The sequence below is a fragment of the Dendrobates tinctorius genome, unplaced genomic scaffold, assembly GCF_039654945.1.
Source record: "Dendrobates tinctorius isolate UK_male_01 unplaced genomic scaffold, ASM3965494v1 ptg000038l, whole genome shotgun sequence".
In the NCBI taxonomy this organism is placed as follows: domain Eukaryota; kingdom Metazoa; phylum Chordata; class Amphibia; order Anura; family Dendrobatidae; genus Dendrobates; species Dendrobates tinctorius.
The window spans coordinates 11,399,686-11,423,811 of NW_027361706.1; the positions used below are offsets into that span (position 1 = coordinate 11,399,686).

At 42.0% G+C, this 24,126-nt stretch overlaps 1 protein-coding gene across 12 annotated transcripts in view; it reads left to right on the top strand.

Moving 5' to 3' along the window:
• The window catches only part of WNK2 (WNK lysine deficient protein kinase 2), a 252,051-nt gene that overhangs the window by 103,744 nt on the left and 124,181 nt on the right, over nucleotides 1–24,126 (top strand). For all 12 annotated transcript variants that reach the window (XM_073574203.1, XM_073574200.1, XM_073574202.1 and 9 more), the window contains 4 exons: nucleotides 6,407–6,579; nucleotides 7,962–8,182; nucleotides 10,334–10,491; nucleotides 14,451–14,539. In XM_073574203.1, the coding sequence (XP_073430304.1) occupies nucleotides 6,407–6,579; nucleotides 7,962–8,182; nucleotides 10,334–10,491; nucleotides 14,451–14,539 (641 nt within the window). The remainder of the gene's footprint in view (nucleotides 1–6,406; nucleotides 6,580–7,961; nucleotides 8,183–10,333; nucleotides 10,492–14,450; nucleotides 14,540–24,126) is intronic.

Genomic DNA, 24,126 nt, shown 5'->3' on the forward strand with positions numbered 1-24,126 from the left:
ATGCGCATAGTAAGTTCATGCCTCTCTACCTTCAACCGGGACAGGAATAGTTAGGGTGTCAGGGACAGTTTGAGGCTCCCTGTTATGATTGGGTCACCGAGGAGGAAAGCAAGACCAAGCTAAGCCACAGAAAACCAGAGAGGTTGGTAACTAAGCGGATTGCAGACCCCTGATCCTATCCACACAACTAGCAGTAGCCGTGGAGCATATCTACGATGATCTTAGAAGCCTCGACACAGCCGGAGGACTAAATAAGCCTAAAGCAAGAAAAGGGAAATCTAAACTGCCCCAGAGCAGACCCCAAAGGAATAGATGGCCCCCAAACATATATTGTCGGTGAGACACGATGAAAACACAAACGCAGGTAGGAAAATAGACTGAGCAAACGATGGGGCCCACACTAACTAGACAGGAAAGGAAAGAATGTCTGCAATCCACGCAAAAAACCCTGCAAAAAATGCCCAACACGTCTGGTAGAAAAATACTGAAGTCACTAGACTTCACCCACTATATCAGCACTCTAGTATATTCTGAAAGCAGAGCAAAAAGAGGCCAATCTAATAAGGGACAAAAACAAACTGGCACAAACAGTAACATAAGGATGGAAATTTAGCACAGCCCCAGCCGGGGTTGGCAGACCACACAAAACTGAAATAGACAAATCCAAGTCAAATGTGAACAATAACAAAAGAACACTTAGCTTGAGCATGCAGGGACTGAGCTGGAAACTAAGACCTCAGGCAGCAGGAAAAATCACAGCAGGGATAGAGGGAGTCGGCTGTCTTAAATCCAGTCAGAAACTCCAGATCTCCAATGATCCTCCTCATTATCAGGTGGCAGGCCTCTGTTAATTAGATCAGCTCCATTACCTCCAGTAACCACCAGAGGGAGCCCGGGAAGAGAACTCGTTTAATATAACCAGCTCCACTACCTTCACCAGTAACCAGAGGTAGGCCAGAAAGTGAATTCACAACAGCTCCCCTTCCTTAGCAAAAACCATCACAGCATGACAAAACCATTTTTACCAACTGCACCTTTGAAAGTCCTGGAGACCATAATATTATGTAGATGGTCTCAAGTCATGGGCACTTATTTTACGAAGGAGTTTGAAAAACATTTTTATTGCATAGTGTAGATGAAGTCTAAACATGTGCAACTTTAGTATCCCCTTCTTCTAAACAAGTTCTGCTGCGTCTACAGTGTCATCAGGGTTGAGTCCACAGGATACTAATTAGGTCATATTCATTCATTCAATACCTGATATCCTATGTTTCAGATCATCGATGGTGGGAAGGGAAACTCCAAGCCCAATAGTCACTTCTACAGATGAGGTGTTCTGCCAGGATAACTCCTGAAAAGGATGCAGTGCTCCATTCATCCTGCCAGAAAATGAAGTTCTTCATTTTGTAGTATACCTCCAAAAAATGAAAGCCTTAAATGGCAAATCTGCCCAGTTATGTAGTAACATACGTATGTGGCCTATATTTACCCAAGCATAATGCCTGCCGGATAGGAGGATTAAAGTATGTGGAGAGCCCGAGGCAAAACCAATGGGCATGATCTATTCCTCCATCTCCTATTCTTGGAAGGAAGATAAAGTAGAATAAATGGTGAAAAGGCCCACATGTAAATGATGAATATTGTATTTTTTTCAATTTATCATAGACGTCAAACAGTAGCACAATTGCAGGAATGTTACTACATATCATGTACAAATGAGAACGCCATTTAATGTTCAAGGAAAAGTTACACAATGATCCAAAAATTAGTGTCCAAGATGATTCCCAGTAGGGACAACTGAGTTTTTGACGACTCTCTTGAATTAAGACTCTAAATGATCCAAGACATTTACCATCTCATGGGTCGCCCTCGCACACCCAGGGCAGTAGGGTACTCGGTACCGGGCCGGTGTCAAGGTGGGAATGTGTCACAGCAGCGGTGACCCGGTCCGTGGCCCTGGGCGCCCAATATCAATGGCGGTGATGTTAATGGTGTTAAAGTTTATTAGAATAGTTCGTGACGCCACCCGTGGTGTTTGGCAAGTAAGATGTTGAGCCAACGCTGCATGCAGATCCGCTGGGACTGATGGTGTGGTGCAGCAGAGATGGTATAGCTCCCCACAGGTGGAGCTGTAGTCCCAGGGCAGTGTAGGTGCAATGGATGAGGAGAGGCGCAGAATGGTATAGATGCTGGTACCTAGGTGTAGTGGTGCGGGAATAACTGGAGGACACCCGTGTATGCGGTTCAAAGCTTTTCTCACTGTTTGCAGTTCACTCAACTGCCTGCCTCCGTACCGTGTTCTCCAGGTCAGGGCTCCAGCCAACCTCCAGGCAGGATAGGATTCTCCCTTCCACACTCCGCCAACATGTACCTTACTGAACGACTCCTCCAATGCGCCCTTAGGTGCGAAGCACTCCAGTACTTAGTTACCCTGGAATGCCTCTCTCTAGGTGTTCCTAGTCTCTCCTTGTATGACAGACAGCTGTAGCCTGCTTCGGGGACTCCTCACTGCGTCCCGGCTCTCTATTCAGTTGCTGTTGTGTCCCAAGTCTGTGATGGGAGCAAGGCGTTAGTGGCTCACCACTCCTCCGGTGTCTGTTGCCGGACATAAAGATCCAATCAACCTCGGGGACCGGGCCCCGGCCTTTGCGCTCTCTGGACTGGAAGGGTTCTCTATCTTTCTTCAACCAGCTTCCCACCGTCCTTCTATTCTCCTTCATTCCGATCTGTTCTATCTCTCTTATGGAAGGTTAGGTTATCAATCTTATCAGTCTCTTTCTCTGGTCTTTCTCGTGCCAGCAGCCCAGATCACTGGGACCTGCTGCAGCACGTTCTTCAGACACCCATCTTCTCTTTTCTCTCTCCTCTGACTAACTACTCTCCTCCCTAACTCTCACTCTTCCCACTCTTTTATATCATCTCACTCCACCCGCCTCCCAGCACATCTCGTGTTACGAAGCAGGGTTCCACGAGGGGTGCTCTGCTAACCCCCAGCCAGAAGCTGTTAGGTGACCTCACTGAACTATCCTGTGTGTGGAATGCAGGTATGGAGTGTGGTCAGGAGTTCCCACGTTACCTGGATGGTGGGGCACTACACCTTAGGAGAAGGTGCAGTACCTCTATGGCGACTGAAGCCTCAGGGGCGCCACACTCAGATTTGAACCCCTCTCTATATGGGAGCTAATTTTTTTTTTTTCCAGTTGAAGCAATAGTTGTGAAGCCATTCCCACATGGGAAATTCTAGTGTTACATAGCAAAAGCTTGAGGATGAAAAGCTTGCTAAATAGTTCATTGAGGGCTCAAATCGGAGTAAAGGCTACTCTTCTAGATTCTGGTTTGGGTTTGACATGAGATGGCTTCCAGTGTTGGCACGTGACCAGTGATGGGGCTGGCGAACTCATGTCACTACAATATTGCACTTGATTAATGGGGATCTCCCAACCATTTGTTAATTTCACCAATTGGTAAGTTGAAAATTTTAGTGTAAGAACTTATTCATGCGTCTGATTTTCAGATATGAGTGTAATCTGTGTTTTTCACTGATGATATTTATACCTGTGATAGTCTGAGGCCATTCACGTGTCCGTGATTTTTTGCGGTCCGTGGAAAATCGCGGAGACTTGACCAATTTTGATCCAAGGGTCTGATCTAAATCGTCAATGTGTTCATTAAAAAATTGTACTGAGTGCGGTCCACTTTTCATGGACTGTCAGACTGGAGAAGGTGGAGAAACTTTTTGTTCTATTTCTCCACATACGAGAAAAGCTCAAACCGGAATAATCGGTTTGTTTTTCTCATGTGGCTATATCAGAGGTGTGAAAGTACCCTAAGCATGTCAATATATTTTTCTGTCACACTTCCAAAAAACTTTTTGGCTATCAAGCAACATCTCAACCTTACTTTTATTAAGAGACCTATCGGGTGGTGATTCTTGGTTCCAACATTGTAGAATACTTCTTGTGTGTTGCCTCTCCTCGCACGCTGAGCTTCTATTTGTTCTGTCTAGTTTGCAGAATATTATGTATTGCTGGAGACCATTCTGATAAGGCAAGTTGAGGGGAAAAAAGGGATACCGGCAAATCAAAAGTGTGCATAAATTGAGACTCCTTCCACCAGAACGCCTAGATTTGGGTCATTCCCATAGACAATGTTAGGTGGGAGAGAAGTCCATTTTCCAAAACTGAGAAGAGGGAGTTTTATAACCTTTAAAATAGAAAGGTGTGTGGCTTTCTCCTTAAAGGAAAACCCATCTAAAGACTGACCCTCGAAAATCCTTTTGAGCTGTAAAATGGACTCCTGGAATGAGGGGGTGCCCGGCGGTGCTGTGGGTGCCCAGCGGTGCTGCGGGTGTCTCCGGTGCTGCTGCTCGTGTCTCCAGTGTTGCGGGGGCTCTGCCGACATTTTGTGAAAGGCCAGGGCCCCCGCAGTTCCATGGTTTCTTATGGACTGGGGAAAATGGCCACCGGGGGCGGCGCATGCGCAGATGGAGATATCGGGAGATGAGATCTCAGCCACCACCCCTGGTAAGCAATAAGACGCATGGTTTATAAGAAGCACCACCATTTTATTTAAAAAAAAAAAAAAATTCCTATTTTTCTCCTCAAAATTTGGGGTGCCTTATAATCCGGAGAGTCTTATAATCCGAAAAATACGGTATTTAAAAAAAAAAAAAGTATTATTTCCATGCAATAATTTGGCCATTTTTTTAAATTCTTTCAAGGAGCAGGGTTTGCATAGCTTAATACCATTGAGGTTCACTCCAAATATTTGTGTGTGGTGTGTGTAATGGAGGGGATTGATTTTTGCTAATAAGTATTCTGTAAGATTGTCTTTTAGGATTCCCTGAGCAGTAATTACTTTAGGGGTATCGGGCATTAGCTCAGCTGCCTCGTAAAGGCTTCCTTTATTCACTGCATAGCATGTAGATGCCATTTTGCTGAGGTCACAGCTTTTTGTGAAAAATGTTATAGCTCTTGTAAATGACAAACTGGTAATAAACTGGTTCTAAAATGTATCTGCTGCATTCCTCAATACATGAATAATTTCTGGATTGTGTAGTGTGTAAAGGATGTGGGTTTGGGGATTTAACCTTATCTATAACCCTATTGCTTAAAATATTCCATTAATAATAATAATTTACTTTTTGAGCAAAAAAATTTAAGCAAACCTGTCACATTGATCAAGTATTCTAGTCTGCCTGCATCATGCATGAGCTAAGAAAATGTATATATATAATTTTGTGAGTAAGGATTCATTGTATTTTGTGACTTTTTTTTTTTTTTTTTTTATGGAAGTCCCTGTTCATTCTGAGTTTAGGAGTCCAGTGGGTGGTGCTAATGTGAATGATAACAATTCCTGGACTCCCCAAGTCTAGAATGAGCAGGGACTTTCCATCAATAAGTCACAAGATACAGTACATCGATTCCTTATCCACAAAACTATTGATCAATCTACTTGGCTCCTCTATTTCGTACAGTGTTGCCCATGGGTTGGACAGAATTCTCATGGTGAGCGGTTCCCTTGACTGCCTAGTGGACTAGGCAGAATGAAAAAGATTTTTTTTTTCTGGTGGTGGCTTCCGAAGAATAAAAGTTACGTTTAATACAGTTTAGGTGGGACAGACTGATATTGGAAAGTTAGATGAATGAAAACTAGTGATGAGCGCGCGTCCTCGCCACTCGCATGAGCATCTGGGTGTTCGGTTACGCATCAAGTATTGCTGGTGCTTGAGTTCTCACCCCACGTATTTCACGGCTGTTAGCCAATAAATGTGCAGGGATTTCCCGTGTATGGCCATCTGTATTATGGTTTAACAGGTGTAGTGTACACCTATATTCCCATTTGGAGACCCCATTGTTGAATCCACCAAACTTTGTGTTTCTTTTTTATATTTTTTGTGAGTCTGTATGTAGCTTGGCACCTACTATGCTATGTGTTATAAAGATAATGGTTTTGTGTTTTATGTAGTTTTTGAGGCTCTTTTAGTCTATTTCACTTTGTCAGGCAGGTCCTGTTTAAGTGATTTCTTGATTGAGAACAAGTGTGGTAGTAATCAGGCCTGGGTGTAGCTAAGGAGTTAGTACTCAGCTTCCTAAATATATAATTAACTTTGGTTTATGTTTTAGGTGGGGACAATCACTTTTTTACACAGGGCCCTGTAGGTTTGGATTTTTTTTTCTTAATAATAAAGACCTTCATTTATAAACTGCATTTTTGTTTACTTGTGTAATCTTTGTCTAATATTTACATTTTTCTGGTGATCTGAAACATCTATATGTGACAAACAAGCGAATAGGGAAATCAGGAAGGGGCAGAACACCTTTTTCACGCAACTGTAAATCTCTTTAGCTTTAGCGCTGCCCTTTAATATGCAGTATGTAACATTCTTATATCTGTTTGTCTTTAGGATCGTAAACTAACAAAACTCGAGAGACAGAGATTTAAAGAAGAAGCGGAGATGCTGAAAGGTTTACAACACCCCAACATTGTCAGGTTTTACGACTTCTGGGAGTCCTGTCTGAAGGGGAAGAAGTGCATTGTTCTGGTCACCGAACTTATGACATCAGGGACACTAAAGACGTAAGTGATGGGCCTGACTTATGTATGACAAGCCAAGCTCTATGCTGAACGAAGACCAGGTCTTCCAAGTGGCCAAAGCACCAGATATTGTTACAATCCTGTAACAAAGACGATGCCAGCCCTAGCTGCACATACATTTTGCTATATCATCTCCCGCCATTGCAAGTGGGCCCAACCTAGTTCCATAGTATATTGTGTGATGGAGTCCCACACCCTACCCCTTATTTTAGCTAAAGCTGAGCCCATCAACTTGTCTCCTCTCCGAGCTGGAGGTCAGCAGGACACCCATTGATTTTTGTGTCCATCCATTGATGGCAGAGAAGGCTTTTTTTGAAGTTTTGTTGAGAACCCAGTATAATTGTTATGATTAAACAAATTGGGGGGGGTGGGGGATGCATTAAAATGATTGTGCGGAGTCGCTCACTCCAGCACCGATAGGTGAGCAGTTCTGATGACCTTGCACTTGCCGATCATGCTTCCTTCCCGGCAGAAAACCTACACCACGCCATTGGCACCACTCACTTCCTCTGAAGTTAGCGGCACCAGACAACCCTTTATAAAATCTGCACTGCAGTTTTGGTTTTGTAGGATTTTTTTTGCAAGCCACATTTGCCTCAAAAGTGCTACAACATTTTGCTCTTCTCTTTTCCCTCCGCTACTATAAGCAGTTGCCATCGTTTAGCATTACCGAACGGGGTCATTGTAGCCTGAGATTTATTGATTTACTACAAAGTACGGCAAAAATGGAAGTGAATTATAGCGTGTCTCTTCTGCGTGTCTTTTTCTTGTCACCCGGACGTAGATGAACAAAACGTGTCACATCTTACTACGACTGAATGTATGACTGGTATCTGAAAGGCCAGTCTTGGCAAAATTTCTGTATAGCATTAAGAAAGGTTAAAAATGCCCTAAAAAGTCTAAAAAAACAAACAAATGAAAACAGTGACCCAATCTGCTGATCAGTGTTTTTTCATCCAGTCATGTATTTGCTCTTCAACTTCTAAATTAAAAGAACTTAAAAATATCAAATTGATGTTATGGATTATTGAGCATGCTCGGGTGCTATCAGAGTGTCTCCGGCGTGCTAAAATAATATGTTGCTGCATGTCTTGCGGCTGTTCGACAGGCGCAACACATGCAGGGATTGTCTAACAAACAGGTTGCGCCTGTTGAACAGCCGCGAGACATGCAGCCGCAGGGACTCGAACATATGTTTTGAGCACGCGGAAGACACTCAGCACCCGAACATGCTCAGATAACCCCTTATCTCAGCGCTTTCGCTCATCCCTAATCGGATTATATGCATTCGGCCATTCTGTGATGTAAACTGAACTGGACTTTACGCCTTAATTATCATTTCTCTTTTTATTATTTTTTTTCAGTTACTTGAAGAGATTTAAAGTGATGAAGCCAAAGGTTTTGCGCAGTTGGTGCCGACAGATACTGAAAGGATTGCACTTTCTTCATACGCGGGCACCACCCATCATCCATCGGGACTTAAAATGTGACAACATCTTCATTACAGGGCCGACTGGCTCCGTGAAAATTGGGGATCTTGGGCTGGCAACGCTTAAACGAGCTTCTTTTGCTAAAAGTGTAATAGGTAAAGCTACTTCTCATTGTTCTGTTAAGATTGTGAATATTTTGTTTGAGATCAGTTGGTATGAGGAAAATGTTTTAGAGTGTAAAATCTATTACAAGGTGTAAAGGAAAAGTCTCCATACACACTGCCATCAGAGGCTCCCGCCATCTCTGATGTGGTGCGCTGCATTATTGGTTACCATTGTATGATCGATTAATACAATAGGTTGGCATTTCCAATGTAAATGATTTGTTAATTTGTTAGTTTTATTTATATATGTGTGTAAATGTGTGTGTGCATATATATATCTTATTTTCTTCTTCAGTATGTTTCTTGTCGTTTAGTTTCGAGAACCCTCAGTTGACTTCCGCTGCCTGAACCACGGGCAGCATGAATCCGAGATTGGTTCTGGCATTACAAATGTGTATCTTATACTCTGAAAGGCTGAGGTTTAAGGGGTAACGTTTCTCCTTGTGAAGAGTGACAAGCCAAGCTTGGCATGTTAGAGTGAGGAGACTTATAGGCCATGCATGCTCCTCTAGGAAATTAAATATGCAAATTGTCTCTTCAGAGAGGAAGAGAACTAGAACTCTACCGCCACCTATTGGAAGCCACGATCCTAAAAGTCAATATCGACCCTTTATCGAACCTTGCAATATGGCTTATGATCAAAGTGTGATTTGCATACATGCGGTCACGTTCGCAGCTAGATGTGTGCGGGCTCACTCAATGCAATTGTGTTCAGCAAAGCCAGATATGTCTAGTCGGAATGTGCCCGGCATTATGCAGATATACTTTGTAGCACATGATCGCCTGTTCTCTGCGCCAGCATCAGAGTATTCGGACAGCATGTACTGGACAACCCCTTTAAGCTGTAAAAGGCCCAATATACCCATGGTTGGCAATCGTTAACCTGGCAGTTATCTTTCTTGACTCCTCCATACCCAGGAGTTCTCACTCAGCCGAGCGTCCCAGTGTTTTCCACAAGAGATCTGCTGCCAGACTCCTCTCGTGGCGGGTTGCCTCACCAAGAACAAAAGATGCCTCAGTCCAAAATCTGACATGTTAAGACCCTTACCTTCCCCGACACCATCTTTCTGGGTAGAATTGGAAGCCCGTCCACATTATACAATTGCCCGACTCCGTCGATATCACTGAATGTTAATCTGATATGTTGTTTAATTATGAAAGATCTAGAAGTGAATATGAAAAGAACATTGTGATTTGGTTACTTTTGAATCAGATTATAATAGATAAGATCAAGGCTTCTATGTGGATGGTAATTGGTCACAAAAGATCCATAAGAGATCCTGTAAAAGTAGAAGCCATCATGCCACTGTGATCAGATCCTAAGGGATGACTTTTGGATATGTTATGCCGTTAATTCTAGATGGGCAAAGTGTTTTTTTTCCTAGATAGATCATATGGCCCACATGGTAACCCCAAAGACTAAAAGGGAGAGCCACATGACTAAGATGCCTGCCGGGCCCCGGTTATCATTGTGGTTTAATAGGGGATAATTTCTGGGGTGAACTAAGATGGTGTTTTAGAGGTTGATAGGCAGGGTGCCAAAGAAAATTGGGGTGAGCACCAAGGGAGTGCCTTCCTTAGGGGATCTTACCTGATTGGAGGGGGGCGTTGGGTATATAGGGGAGCCGGGGCATGGTAGGGTAAGTCTGTTAGTGGATCCACGCCCCGCCCCCCTTTTCAAATGGTTACAATGTGTTAACAAAATGTTACAGTTGCGAATTCTTTATTATCGGCTACTCAGGATTAACCCTCACATCTGACTCATGGCAGCTGGCGAGAATGGGTCTTTGGAAATCCAATTGGTGATATGGAAAAGTGAGTGTAAGGGACCCGTTTTGGTGGGGTCAGTCTCCCCCTTTTTATAATTGGTGAGAAAATACTCAGGGGGGTCCCTACTGAGCCAACGTCTCAGGGGGACAATTTATAGGGGAATGCCATTCAGCAGGAGAGCCCCCTGAGTTGACACTATGTGGTTGGGGCAGAGAAGAGCAGCTGATGGGGGAAAGGCATGGGGTTGGTTTTGGGTAGGCTGGGGTCAGCCATTCCTAAGATTCCTAAGTTATTGGTATTATCCAATATCTTAACTAGCAATCTTTGGTTTCTATGTAAAGATTCTCTGGCATTTTACTCTCTCTCCTTCAGGGACTCCGGAGTTCATGGCACCTGAAATGTACGAAGAACATTATGATGAGTCCGTGGATGTCTATGCTTTTGGAATGTGCATGTTAGAAATGGCTACCTCAGAATATCCGTACTCCGAATGCCAGAACGCTGCGCAGATATACCGGAAAGTAACCAGCGTAAGTACGCTTCATTTATAACAACTTTGCAATTGGATGAACTTTCTTTTTTTCTAATTCCACCCAAAGGTACATGTTAAATATAGAAATAGATCAAGAAATGACTTAAATCCTCCTTGTTCGGCAGTTTGCCTTATATTTATAGTAGACGGGTCTATAACCGGCATCTACTGTATGTCAGCACCTTTTGCTCAAGTGCCTGAATGCTTCTTATAATAGAAGACTCCGATGGTGGCATTATTCATGTAGTGCACAAAACGCCTGTCCCGATTGGCCACATAAGGTGGTCATATCTGCAAGTGAATCAGTGTGATTTTTTTTTTTTTTGGAATGGTTCCCTTTCTTAAGTTTTAGGTTGACGACGCAAGTTGTAAATCAGACATGTAATTACTGTACCAAAAATCCAAGACTCATCTCTTGATTTATGATATGAAATGGCCTACGTGTCTTCTAGCATAGATCTTGCATCACTCCTGGAGGGTCGCAGATGCATCCAGAATTTCTGAGTGAGGCATTCGGATGCATTCCCTTTCCCTTGATGATATTCTGACCTGTGGGGTCATTGGTAATGGATTTGGCCATATGGTGCCTGCATTTAGTCCCTTGATAGATGGTAATGGTTCTCATGATATTCATCCCTTGGGAAAATCCAGGTTCCATCAGTTTTGAGTTCCCTTCTATCATATGTACAATGCCGCCAATAATTCCTGGCTTGTTTGTTTGACTGCTTTCTGGTCCCCGTACATGAGTCAATGTGACATTGACGTGATATTATCTCCTAGATTGAGACATCCCAATCATTTTGAGAAGTCCCCATATTAATCACTGGCAACGTATGGTGCGTGCTCCCTCTGACTCCGGCTAATGATTACATTCAACTTTTGGACAAATAAAGATCAATCTCCAAATGATCAGTGGCGCTGGTGTATCTGAGCCGCGTGCTGATCAAGGTCAATTTGTAGGGTGATGAAGCGTGAAGAGTTTCCGTTGCTGATGCACAGGACTTTCCACTGAGTCGCTGGCAATGGCCTCGAGAGTCAAACATCGAATTCGGGATCTAGCTGAAATAATCTGATTTATATACTGCACAGTGGATTTAATCGCCCATTTTCAGGGAACTTGGAATCGCTTTAATTTTTAAAAAAAATAGTGAACAAACATAAAGGAGATCTACCGTAATCAATATTTGGTGACCGATAACTCCGTACATCTCCTTGAGAAAAAAATTGATCGAGCTCTAGAAATCCCACTGCCCCACCCTCAGTCCCCTGATATCTGCTATACATATATACTGTATGTATGTGTCTTATGTTGTTTTTAGGTTCTTGAGAATGTAAAGCCACTTAGGCTTTCTTCTATTCTGCGAAATGTTGGTCCATGACAGCCTCGTCAACTAGTCCCACCGCAGAGGCGAATTGTCTAATGTGTCCAATTTAATTATCCGGAGTTTAACGAGAAGCCTGTAATGAACGTGCGGAAAGTCGTGTGTAAATTGTACTGAGCGGGTGTCATGCACGTTCGCTAAATGTAGCATGTGCTGTCTTGTATTGGTGATTAATGAAAAGCTCCTACATGGTTATTTTTGCATTTAAAGAATAGTTCCCATAGGCATGCCAGCTTACGTCCGCGTGCAGGCACCAGCGTACATATAGAATAAATCTCCTGTAAGACATCTAGCATAATAATGTTGTTGTTTTTTTTGTTTTTTTTTTGTAACCATATGGTTTGCAGAATAAATCGAGGAGAAGGATGGTATGCGTGATGGGGATTTTTCCAGCAACTTTGATTTTACGAAACACATCACTGATCTATGCACACAGATCAATAAGACACTGCTCCTATAGGGAAAAAAAATGTCATCCTGCAGCTGCATTTTAGAAAGAGTAATATATAAATCTGAGGAGGAAATGAATAACCGGTATTGTACTTATTTGAATGCCATAATCCCATCTAACTCCGCAATCTTTAAAGACCCCTGCTCTGTATAAAATGGATCCCGAAAATCCTGATGACTGAAAAATAAACTATTCTGCTTATTTTTCCAGTCCATTAACTGCAAAATGGCTTGCAGAGAATTTCTACTCTTGAAACACTATCTTCAGGTTTAATAAATCCAAAATGCTGGGCTAATTAAAGAGAATATGTCCTTCCTAATCTGAAGACTGCATAAAATAGAGGCAGAGACCCTGATTCCCGTGATTTATCACTTATTAGGCTTCTTGCTGTAGATTTAATAACATCACTGTTTTAAGTGCTGCAGCTCCTCTAGTACTCGCAGTGATGAGCTTAACATAACCCTACCCCCATCCATGCATTGACATTCTTCTGCCTATACTGTACACAAGTAAAAAATTACCAATCAGTAGTTAGTGAGAGGAGGGGATAACTTAAACTTAAAAATAGCAAGGGCTACATGGCAGGGGCTCATCACTTAGACTAGCAGAGCTGCAGTAGAAAAAAGTTATTTTCAAAACTACAGCAAGAAGCCTAGTAAGTGATACATCATAAGAATCAGGGTTTTGTCTACTTTATAGGCGTCATATGGCATACTGTTTACACATTAAACATCATAATGTGGTGTATGTAGTAAGCTCTCCCTAGTGCTGGCAAAGTTTTATAATTTCACTGTAGTTAGGCTAGTTTCATACATCTGACAGTCTGAGAATGGAGCATAACATACGGCCCAACCTCAGTACTCCTGACCCGAACTCTACAGCTTCATAGCCATATAGCCACTGTACTGACAGTGAAACCGACCTTATGCATAAAGTTTGGGGCCCTGTATGGGATAATTGGAGCAATAACCACCTATTATGGATTTAATATGGACAGAATCTTGGATGAAAAACCAATGTAGTACTGAAAGGTGACTATTTCCTTTACGTTCTGAATTTTAAGTGGTTATTACTTTTGAGAACTTGCTTAACATTGATACATTTACCCTGTGCCAGTCGTTGCACTGGTTGCCCATCCCATACAGAGTTCAATATAAACTTATCACTCTCACCCACAAAACGCTCCACACTTCAACACCACATACATCTCCTCCCTCGTCTCAGTCTACCACCTTACCCGTGCCCTCAGTTCTGCAAATGACTTAAAACTAAAATCCTCAATGATCCGAACCCTCCACTCCCGTCTCCAAAACTTCTCTCGTGCTGCACCAATTCTATGGAATGCACTACCTAGGACAATTCCATTAATCGCCAATACCCACAGTTTTAAGCGTGGCCTAAAAACGCATTTCTTTAGATTGGTCTATCACCTCATCTTACATGTCTAACTATCCACGTTTGGCCCACACAAAACTTTCATCAAAATCCGGACCCTCATATCATCTGTTCACACTCCCCCACCTGCACTTCATAGCCCTCTGTGTCTTTACTGTACACATAATGGCTGGCGACCGGTTCATGCAGCGTTACGTGCAGATCCTATTTATTATATTATGGCTTGACCGTACAGTATAAGCACATTTTATCATTTACCTTTTGTGTCTCCCCTATTTCCTCAGACATTTGAAGCTTGCGAGCAGCAGGACCCTCACTACTCCTGTATCTGAGTTAGGTTTATCATTTTAGAGGGGACTTGTGTAGACAAAGACATTACAGAATAAAGTGCTGCGGAATATGTTGGCGCTGTAGAAATAAGTTATTATAATTACACATTAAATACATTGCTAACCACTGAGCCAGCATGGTGGCTCAGTGGTTAGCACTGCAGCGCTGGAGTCCTGGGTTCGAATCCCACCAAGAACAACATCTACAGGGAGTTTGTTTGTTCTTCCTGTGTTTGAGTGGGTTTCCTCCGGGGTTCTCCAAAGACATACTGATAGGGGATGTAGATTGTGAGTCCCAATGGGGACAGTGATGATGTCTGTAAAGCGCTGTGGAATAATTAATGGAGCTATATATGGTAAGTGAGTAAAATAATGTGTTTTTTTTTCATTTTCTACACAGGGTGTGAAGCCAGCAAGCTTTGAAAAAGTGTCAGATCCCGAAATCAAAGAGATAATCGGAGAGTGCATCTGCAAGAACAAGGCGGAGAGGTGAGTGGGGGGGGGGGATCATGTCTGCATTATCGGTGTAATGTAAATGTCAGTCTGATAACCTGACTGCAGGCGTAAATTGTACTCCTTTGCCAATGAAGTGCATAGCCCCGGGATCACAATAGAGATTCTCCAATCGACCCGTCACCACATTTATACAGCTCAGGCCCCGACCATTTATTTTCGGAGAGTCCGCTAAACACCGGACAGCCCTGGTAAATGGAGAATTGTTGGTTAAGGGGCTTTTTATATAGAAAGCAAACAAGCTCTCAAGAAAAGAAAATGCTGAACCTTGGAACAGATTTCTGTTTTACGAGCTGTAGTGACGCCGTTCCCGTAGACAACGTGCTATTATGGCTGACCGAGCAGCGCGGCGATGCGGAAATAACAAGGCGCCTATGGAAATGTGTGTAATTTGGTAAAAACAAATGAATTACTGTAGCTTATCCAATATCCAATAGTTTGTTTTCCAAAGGACAGGTGATGTGCATGACGAGATTTATTTTATATTTCTTTTTATTTTTTTTTGTTAATTCTCCCTGAAACTGCACTATATATGGAATCCGGAACACTTTTCAGAAATCACTCCTTTTCTCTGGAGTTTTGGAACCCGGAAGGACTTTATTACCGTAATTTAATTTTTTTTTTTATTATTGTTTGCTGTAGGCTTTTTTATTTTTATTTTTTCACCCTTAATGTAGCATTTATTTTCTTAGTGTTTAATCCGCACTCTTTGGGCATCTTTTTGCAGTCATTAACTTTTGCAAAAACTGTGAAAACTCTCAAAGAGATGGCTGGGGGTCTTTTTTATTTTTGCAATTGACTTTGATTGTAAAGTATGCAAATGGAAAATGACTGAAAAATGGTCAAGTCCCTTCTTTTAATCTCTTGGCTTTTTTGGAAATCGGAAGTGGCTAAAAAAAAATCTGAAAAGACGGAGCATATGAACAGCGAGTTGCTTTTCCATACAAAGGAATACGTTCATTCTTTTGAGCGCTTTTCCAAGCAGTTTTTATAGCGAACCAGCAAAATAACAAGAATACTGCATGTGTAATCCTTATTTTTTTGTTTTCTGTTTTTCATGCCCACTAGTAATAGTTCTGTCACTAGATGTAACCATCGGGAAAGTTGTCGCCATTTGGTTTGGATATGCTCCGTTATTAGTGTTCAGAAATTACGACCACGTTACATGAAAATGTAAAATATATAATATAGCAGGTGAAATAAGTATTAAATACGTCATCAATTTTCTAAGTAAATATATTGCTAAAGGTCCAATTGACAGCCATACTAATATAGATTTTCAAAGTAAGCACACCAGACTCATCAGGGATTGAGATCTGTTTAGTAATGCGTACATCTTTTTGTGAAATCTGGCGACAAAGCCACTTTAAATTTGAAAAAGAAAATATATATATATCTCACACACACATATACACATATATATATATATATATATATATATATATATATATATATATATATATATATATATAATAATTGTGGGTGAAATAAGTATTGAACACCACCAATTTTCTAAGTACATTTATTTCTAACAGTGCTATTGACGTGAAATTCTCACCAGATGTCGGTAACCAACCATCCAATCCACACAAGCAAAGAAATAAAACCATAGATGTCCATAAATTAAGTTATATGTAATAATGAGAAATGATACAGGGAAAAAGTATTTAACATTTAATGAAATGTATTTAATAATTTGTACAAATGCCTTTGCTGATGATGAAGCTTCAAGACATCTCCTGTATGAAGAAACTAGTCGCAGGCATTGCTCAGGTATGATTTTGTCCCATTCTTACACAAAAACACTCTTAACACTCTTCTCTTTAACGGGTCTCCTAGGACCCATAGAAGTGCATATCGGAGCAAAACGGCCATTGTCCGTTGCTTCTCCTCTTCACACTTCCTTGCTGTTTTTATGTGATTTTCCAAATAAAGGGCATAAATGGGACGGTGAGTTCCTGTACCACTTCTTCTTTACAATTGCATTTGGAGTTTCAACTGTTGCACTTTTATGTGGAGTGGCACCCGAGGTCCCGGAGCCGGCATCTATCTGCAGTCCGGGAGTAGTGCAGCTGTGCCTGGCCGTTCTGATCACTCCTACTCTTGAGTCTTTGGCTCTTGGACAAGTCTTCTGATTCTTTTCACGCCTCTTTCAGAAATCTTAAAGGGAGCCCTGGTTGTTGCTGGTTTATAGGGAAATTATGTTCTTTCCACTTTTGGATTATGGCCCTGACATTGCTCACTGCAACCTTCAGCAGTTTAGAACTTTTTCTGCAACCAGTTCCATCAGTATGTTTTAGAACAATAAGGTTGTGAAGATCTTGAGAAACCTCACCTTTTTTATCCATCATAAGAGGTTTCTTGTGTGGAACCTTGGTAATGAGACACCTTTTTATAGGCCATCAGCTGATATAATCTGTCACTAAGTGTCAGGGTTATTTTCTAATTACTGATAGATTACAGCTGGTGTCAGAACTTCCCATGGCTTTTTGTACTTCTTTCTTCATGTGTTCAATACTTTTTACCTATGTCATTTCTCATTATTACACATAACTTAATTTATAGACATCTATGGTTTTATTTCTTTGCCTGTCTGGATCAGATGGGTTGTTACTGACATCTGGTGAGAATTTCATGTCAATAGCACCTTTAGAAATATATTTGTTTTGAAAATTGCGAAATTGTCAATACTTATTTCACCCACAGTATGTATCTAATACATATATACTGTGGGTGAAATAAGTATATACACAGTATAGACCAAAAGTTTGGACACACCTTCTCATTCAAAGAGTTTTCTTTATTTTCATGACTATGAAAATTGTAGATTCACTCTGAAGGCATCAAAACTATGAAGTAACACATGTGGAATTATATAATTAACAAAAAAGTGTGAAACAACTGAAAATATGTCTTATATTCTAGGTTCTTCAAAGTAGCCACCTTTTGCTTTGATTACTGCTTTGCACACTCTTGGCATTCTCTTGATATATTTTGACATTTTCAGCTGTTTCACACTTTTTTGTTAATTATACAATTCCACATGTGGTAATTCATAGTTTTGATGCCTTCAGAGTGAATCTACAATTTTCATAGTCATGAAAATAAAGAAAACTCTTTGAATGAGAAGGTGTGTCCAAACTTTTGGTCTGTACTGTGTGTGTATACAGTTGTGGTCAAAAGGTATTGACACCCCTGCAATCTCTTTTTTTTTTTTTTTGTTTTTTTTAAATTCGTTTATTAAACCATAAGCAGTTTTACAATACACACATCTAGTACAAGACATTAAGCTTGATACAAATTATATATATGTTCAGACAGTATGAAAACATAAGGCATATGTGCATCAATTGTGTGTAAATAAAGCAAACATAAAATCAATTGAATTACAGTAGTGTTATTGTATCAGTAATAAAACCTGCCTGGCTTCTAAACCCTACCTACATCTACCAAAACATAAACTATCCCGCAGCCTACTTCTATATAATGGGCAGTTTACTGTGCGACATCTCCGCTCTGCAAAGTGAGGTGAGAGGAGTTCCACCTCTCCCAAATCTTTTTGAATTTACCCGGGCATCCTCTGTTTTGATACAGTGTACGTTCATATGGGGTAATCGAATTTACCAGAGTAATAATACATTTTATAATAATAATAATAAATTTTATTTTTGTAGCGCCGACATATTCCGCAGCACTTTACATTTCAGAGGGGATTTGTACAGACAATAGACATTACAGCATAACAATAATCACATACAGTAGATTATAACAAATAACAAGAGGAGTGAGGGCCCTGCTCGCAAGCTTACAGTCTATGAGGAAAGAGGGAGACACGAAAGGTGGGTGGTAACAGTTGCTCTGATTGTATGGACCAGCCATAATGTTGAGTGTGTAACAGTACAGACACAGAGGGCTAATGGATGCATAAAGCATGTGGGAACATGATGCTGGGAACCTGGTTATGGTAAAACTTTTGGCTCTGCCACACAGGGATAGGTTAGGTTAATGTGTTGAGGCGATAGGCCAGTCTGAATAAATGCGTTTTCAGGACACACTTAAAATTGTGGGGATTGGGGACTAATCGTATTGACCTGGGAAGTGCATTCCAAAGAATTGGCGCCGCACGTGTAAAGTCTTGGAGACGGGAGTGGGAGGTTCTGACTATTGAGGATACTAACCTCAGGTCATCAGCAGAACGGAGGGCGCGGGTAGGGTGGTATACTGAAACAAGGGAGGAGATGTAGGGTGGTGCTGAGCCATGGAGGGCTTTGTGGGTGAGGGTAATAAGTTTATACTGAATTCTGGAGTGGATGGGTAGCCAGTGTAATGACTGGCACAAGATAGCGGCATCGGTGTAACGATTGGCGAGGAATATGATCCTGGCTGCAGCATTCAAGACAGATTGGAGAGGGGAGAGTTTGGTAAGAGGGAGACCGATTAGAAGAGAGTTACAATAGTCGAGACGAGAATGAATAAGAGAAACAGTAAGAGTTTTTGCAGAGTCAAAAGTAAGAAAAGGTCGAATTCTAGAAATGTTTTTGAGGTGCAGATGACAAGAGCGAGCCAATGATCGAATGTGGGGGGCAAAGGAAAGCTCGGAATCAAGTATGACCCCAAGACAGAGGGCATGTTGCTGGGGAGTAATGGTGGAACCACACACAGAAATAGCAATGTCGGGTATAGGTACATTAGTAGAGGGAGGAAACACCAGGAGTTCAGTCTTTGACAGGTTCAGTTTCAGATACAGTGGGGAAAAAAAGTATTTAGTCAGTCAGCAATAGTGCAAGTTCCACCACTTAAAAAGATGAGAGGCGTCTGTAATTTACATCATAGGTAGACCTCAACTATGGGAGACAAACTGAGAAAAAAAAATCCAGAAAATCACATTGTCTGTTTTTTTTTTCATTTTATTTGCATATTATGGTGGAAAATAAGTATTTGGTCAGAAACAAGCAATCAAGATTTCTGGCTCTCACAGACTGTAACTTCTTCTTTAAGAGTCTCCTCTTTCCTCCACTCATTACCTGTAGTAATGGCACCTGTTTAAACTTATCAGTATAAAAAGACACCTGTGCACACCCTCAAACAGTCTGACTCCAAACTCCACTATGGTGAAGACCAAAGAGCTGTCAAAGGACACCAGAAACAAAATTGTAGCCCTGCACCAGGCTGGGAAGACTGAATCTGCAATAGCCAACCAGCTTGGAGTGAAGAAATCAACTGTGGGAGCAATAATTAGAAAATGGAAGACCTACAAGACCACTGATGATCTCCCTCGATCTGGTGCTCCACGCAAAATCCCACCCCGTGGGGTCAGAATGATCACAAGAACGGTGAGCAAAAATCCCAGAACCACGCGGGGGGACCTAGTGAATGAACTGCAGAGAGCTGGGACCAATGAAACAAGGCCTACCATAAGTAACACACTACGCCACCATGGACTCAGATCCTGCAGTGCCAGACGTGTCCCACTGCTTAAGCCTGTACATGTCCGGGCCCGTCTGAAGTTTGCTAGAGAGCATTTGGATGATCCAGAGGAGTTTTGGGAGAATGTCCTATGGTCTGATGAAACCAAACTGGAACTGTTTGGTAGAAACACAACTTGTCGTGTTTGGAGGAAAAAGAATACTGAGTTGCATCCATCAAACACCATACCTACTGTAAAGCATGGTGGTGGAAACATCATGCTTTGGGGCTGTTTCTCTGCAAAGGGGCCAGGACGACTGATCCGGGTACATGAAAGAATGAATGGGGCCATGTATCGTGAGATTTTGAGTGTAAACCTCCTTCCATCAGCAAGGGCATTGAAGATGAAACGTGGCTGGGTCTTTCAACATGACAATGATCCAAAGCACACCGCCAGGGCAACGAAGGAGTGGCTTCGTAAGAAGCATTTCAAGGTCCTGGAGTGGCCTAGCCAGTCTCCAGATCTCAACCCTATAGAAAACCTTTGGAGGGAGTTGAAAGTCCGTGTTGCCAAGCGAAAAGCCAAAAACATCACTGCTCTAGAGGAGATCTGCATGGAGGAATGGGCCAACATACCAACAACAGTGTGTGGCAACCTTGTGAAGACTTACAGAAAACGTTTGACCTCTGTCATTGCCAACAAAGGATATATCACAAAGTATTGAGATGAAACTTTGTTTCTGACCAAATACTTATTTTCCACCATAATATGCAAATAAAATGAAAAAAAAAAAACAGACAATGTGATTTTCTGGATTTTTTTTTTCTCAGTTTGTCTCCCATAGTTGAGGTCTACCTATGATGTAAATTACAGACGCCTCTCATCTTTTTAAGTGGTGGAACTTGCACTATTGCTGACTGACTAAATACTGTATAGTGAGGACATGATATTAGACACAGCGTTTAGACAATCGCCAGTGTTTTCTAGAAAGGCTGGCGTGATGTCAGGAGAAGAAGCGTATAATTGGGTGTCATCAGCATAGAGATGGTACTGGAAACCAAATCTACTGATTGTTTGACCAATAGGGGCAGTGTACAAGGAGAAGAGGAGGGGGCCTAGAACCGATCCTTGAGGAACCCCAACAGTAAGGGGAAGGTGAGAGGAGGAGGAACCGGCAAAAGAAACAGTAAAGGAGCGGTCGGAGAGATAGGAGGAGAACCAGGAGAGAACGGTGTCCTTGAGGCCAATGGAATGGAGCATAGTGAGGAGGAGCTGATGATCCACAGTGTCGAATGCTGCAGAGAGATCCAAGAGAATTAGCATGGAGTAATGACCATTTGATTTAGCTGTTAGCAGATCATTAGAGACTTTAGTGAGGGCAGTTTCAGTGGAGTGTAAAGAGCGGAAACCGGATTGGAGAGGGTCGAGAACAGAGTTTTCTGAGAGATAGCGGATAAGACGGGAGTGGACCAGGCGTTCCAGGAGTTTAGAGATGAAGGGAAGATTAGAGACAGAGTAATCCAGGACCCAAGAGAAGGAGATGAATTTCCCATCCACCGTAGTGCTAGCACCTTCCGTGCCATGAACAGCGTCTCTCATAGAAAAATCCCAACATAATTACCCCATGCTTCCTCATCCCACACTCCAAACAGACAGATCAGTGGCTCAAGGGGAACAGGGATTTGTACCAAGGATGTTAATAATGATGTCACCTCCCTCCAGTATTGCACAACAGGACAACACCAGATCATATGAATAAAGTCCGCATCTATTGAATGACATCTCAAACATTCCAATGACGAGTATCAGCCCATCTTAAAGAGTCGAGCCGGAGTCAAATATGACTGATTAATAATATATAACGGTATCATCCTGTTATTGGCAGACGGAGATACCCAAATTGGTGACTCCAGGATTTCTTCCCATTCCTCACCCTGTGTATCTGGGATGAGCCTCTGCCATTTATTCTTAACGGACTCTAAGGCACATTCTGTCCCCACTGACAACATATATGTATATAGAGAAATGAGACCCTGAGGGCCCTGTGATTTGAGAATCCCTATCAGGGGTAGAGACGAAATGGCATTATCTATACCCATACATCTCACGTGCGATTGAAAGGCTGATCTTAGTTGTAGATAACGGAAAAACTGGGCTCTCGGGACACTGCGATTAACTTGTAATTGTTTAAAGGACACCAAAGTTCCACAATCGTATAGATCACCTATCGTAGAGACACTATACTGAACACACCCCTGCAATTCTGTCAGATAATACTCAGTTTCTTCCTGAAAATGATTGCAAACACAAATTCTTTGGTATTATTATCTTCATTTAATTTGTCGTAAATGAAAAAACACAAAAAGAATTGTGCCAAAGAATTGGATATAATTCCACACCAAACATAAAAAAGAGGGTGGACAAAAGTATTGGCACTGTTCGAAAAATCATGTGATGCTTCTCTAATTTGTGTAATTAACAGCACCTGTAACTTACCTGTGGCACCTAACAGGTGTTGGCAATAACTAAATCACACTTGCAGCCAGTTGACATGGATTAAAGTTGACTCAACCTCTGTCCTGTGTCCTTGTGTGTACCACATTGAGCATGGAGAAAAGAAAGAAGACCAAAGAACTGTCTGAGGACTTGAGAAACCAAATTGTGAGGAAGCATGAGCAATCTCAAGGCTACAAGTCCATCTCCAAAGACCTGAATGTTCCTGTGTCTACCGTGCGCAGTGTCATCAAGAAGTTTAAAGCCCATGGCACTGTGGCTAACCTCCCTAGATGTGGATGGAAAAGAATAATTGACAAGAGATTTCAACGCAAGATTGTGCGGATGTTGGATAAAGAACCTCGACTAACATCCAAACAAGTTCAAGCTGCCCTGCAGTCCGAGGGTACAACAGTGTCAGCCCGTACTATCCATCGGCGTCTGAATGAAAAGGGACTGTATGGTAGGAGACCCAGGAAGACCCCACTTCTTACCCCGAGACACAAAAAAGCCAGGCTGGAGTTTGCCAAAACTTACCTGAAAAAGCCTAAAAGGTTTTGGAAGAATGTTCTCTGGTCAGATGAGACAAAAGTAGAGCTTTTTGGGCAAAGGCATCAACATAGAGTTTACAGAAGAAAAAAAGAGGCATTCAAAGAAAAGAACACGGTCCCTACAGTCAAACATGGCGGAGGTTCCCTGATGTTTTGGGGTTGCTTTGCTGCCTCTGGCACTGGACTGCTTGACCGTGTGCATGGCATTATGAAGTCTGAAGACTACCAAAAAAATTTTGCAGCATAATGTAGGGCCCAGTGTGAGAAAGCTGGGTCTCCCTCAGAGGTCATGGGTCTTCCAGCTGGACAATGACCCAAAACACACTTCAAAAAGCACTAGAAAATGGTTTGAGAGAAAGCACTGGAGACTTCTAAGGTGGCCAGCAATGAGTCCAGACCTGAATCCCATAGAACACCTGTGGAGAGATCTAAAAATGGCAGTTTGGAGAAGGCACCCTTCTAATATCAGGTACCCGCAGCAGTTTGCCAAAGAAGAATGATCTAAAATTCCAGCAGAGCATTGTAAGAAACTCATTGATGGTTACCGGAAGCGGTTGGTCGCAGTTATTTTGGCTAAAGGTTGTGCAACCAAGTATTAGGCTGAGGGTGCTAATACTTTTGTCTGGCCCATTTTTGGAGTTTTGTGTGAAATGATCAATGTTTTGCTTCATTCTCTTTTGTGTTTTTTCATTTAAGACAAATTAAATGAAGAGAATACCAAAGAATTTGTGTTTGCAATCATTTTCAGGAAGAAACTGAGTATTATCTGACAGAATTGCAGGGGTGTCAATACTTTTGGCTACCACTGTGTATGTATATATTGTGGTGTAGTGACCACTGTGTCCACTAGGGGGTGCTGTGTGGGTGTCCCAGGACAGGCGTATAAGCATTTCCAGTGTCCTGATAGGAGTAGGATGCTGAATGATCGTAATTTATCTCAAGGTGGGTGGCCTTGAGATGAAGGCTTGCTTATGTGCTGATCAGCAGAGCTGATCTATCGTTCCAATGTGTCAGAGAGACGTCCGGGACAAACTACCTACAAATCCACCCAGAATGTATGAATGCTTGTAGGACCTGTGATGAGGTCATAGCCATGTGACCCGGTGGGCGTG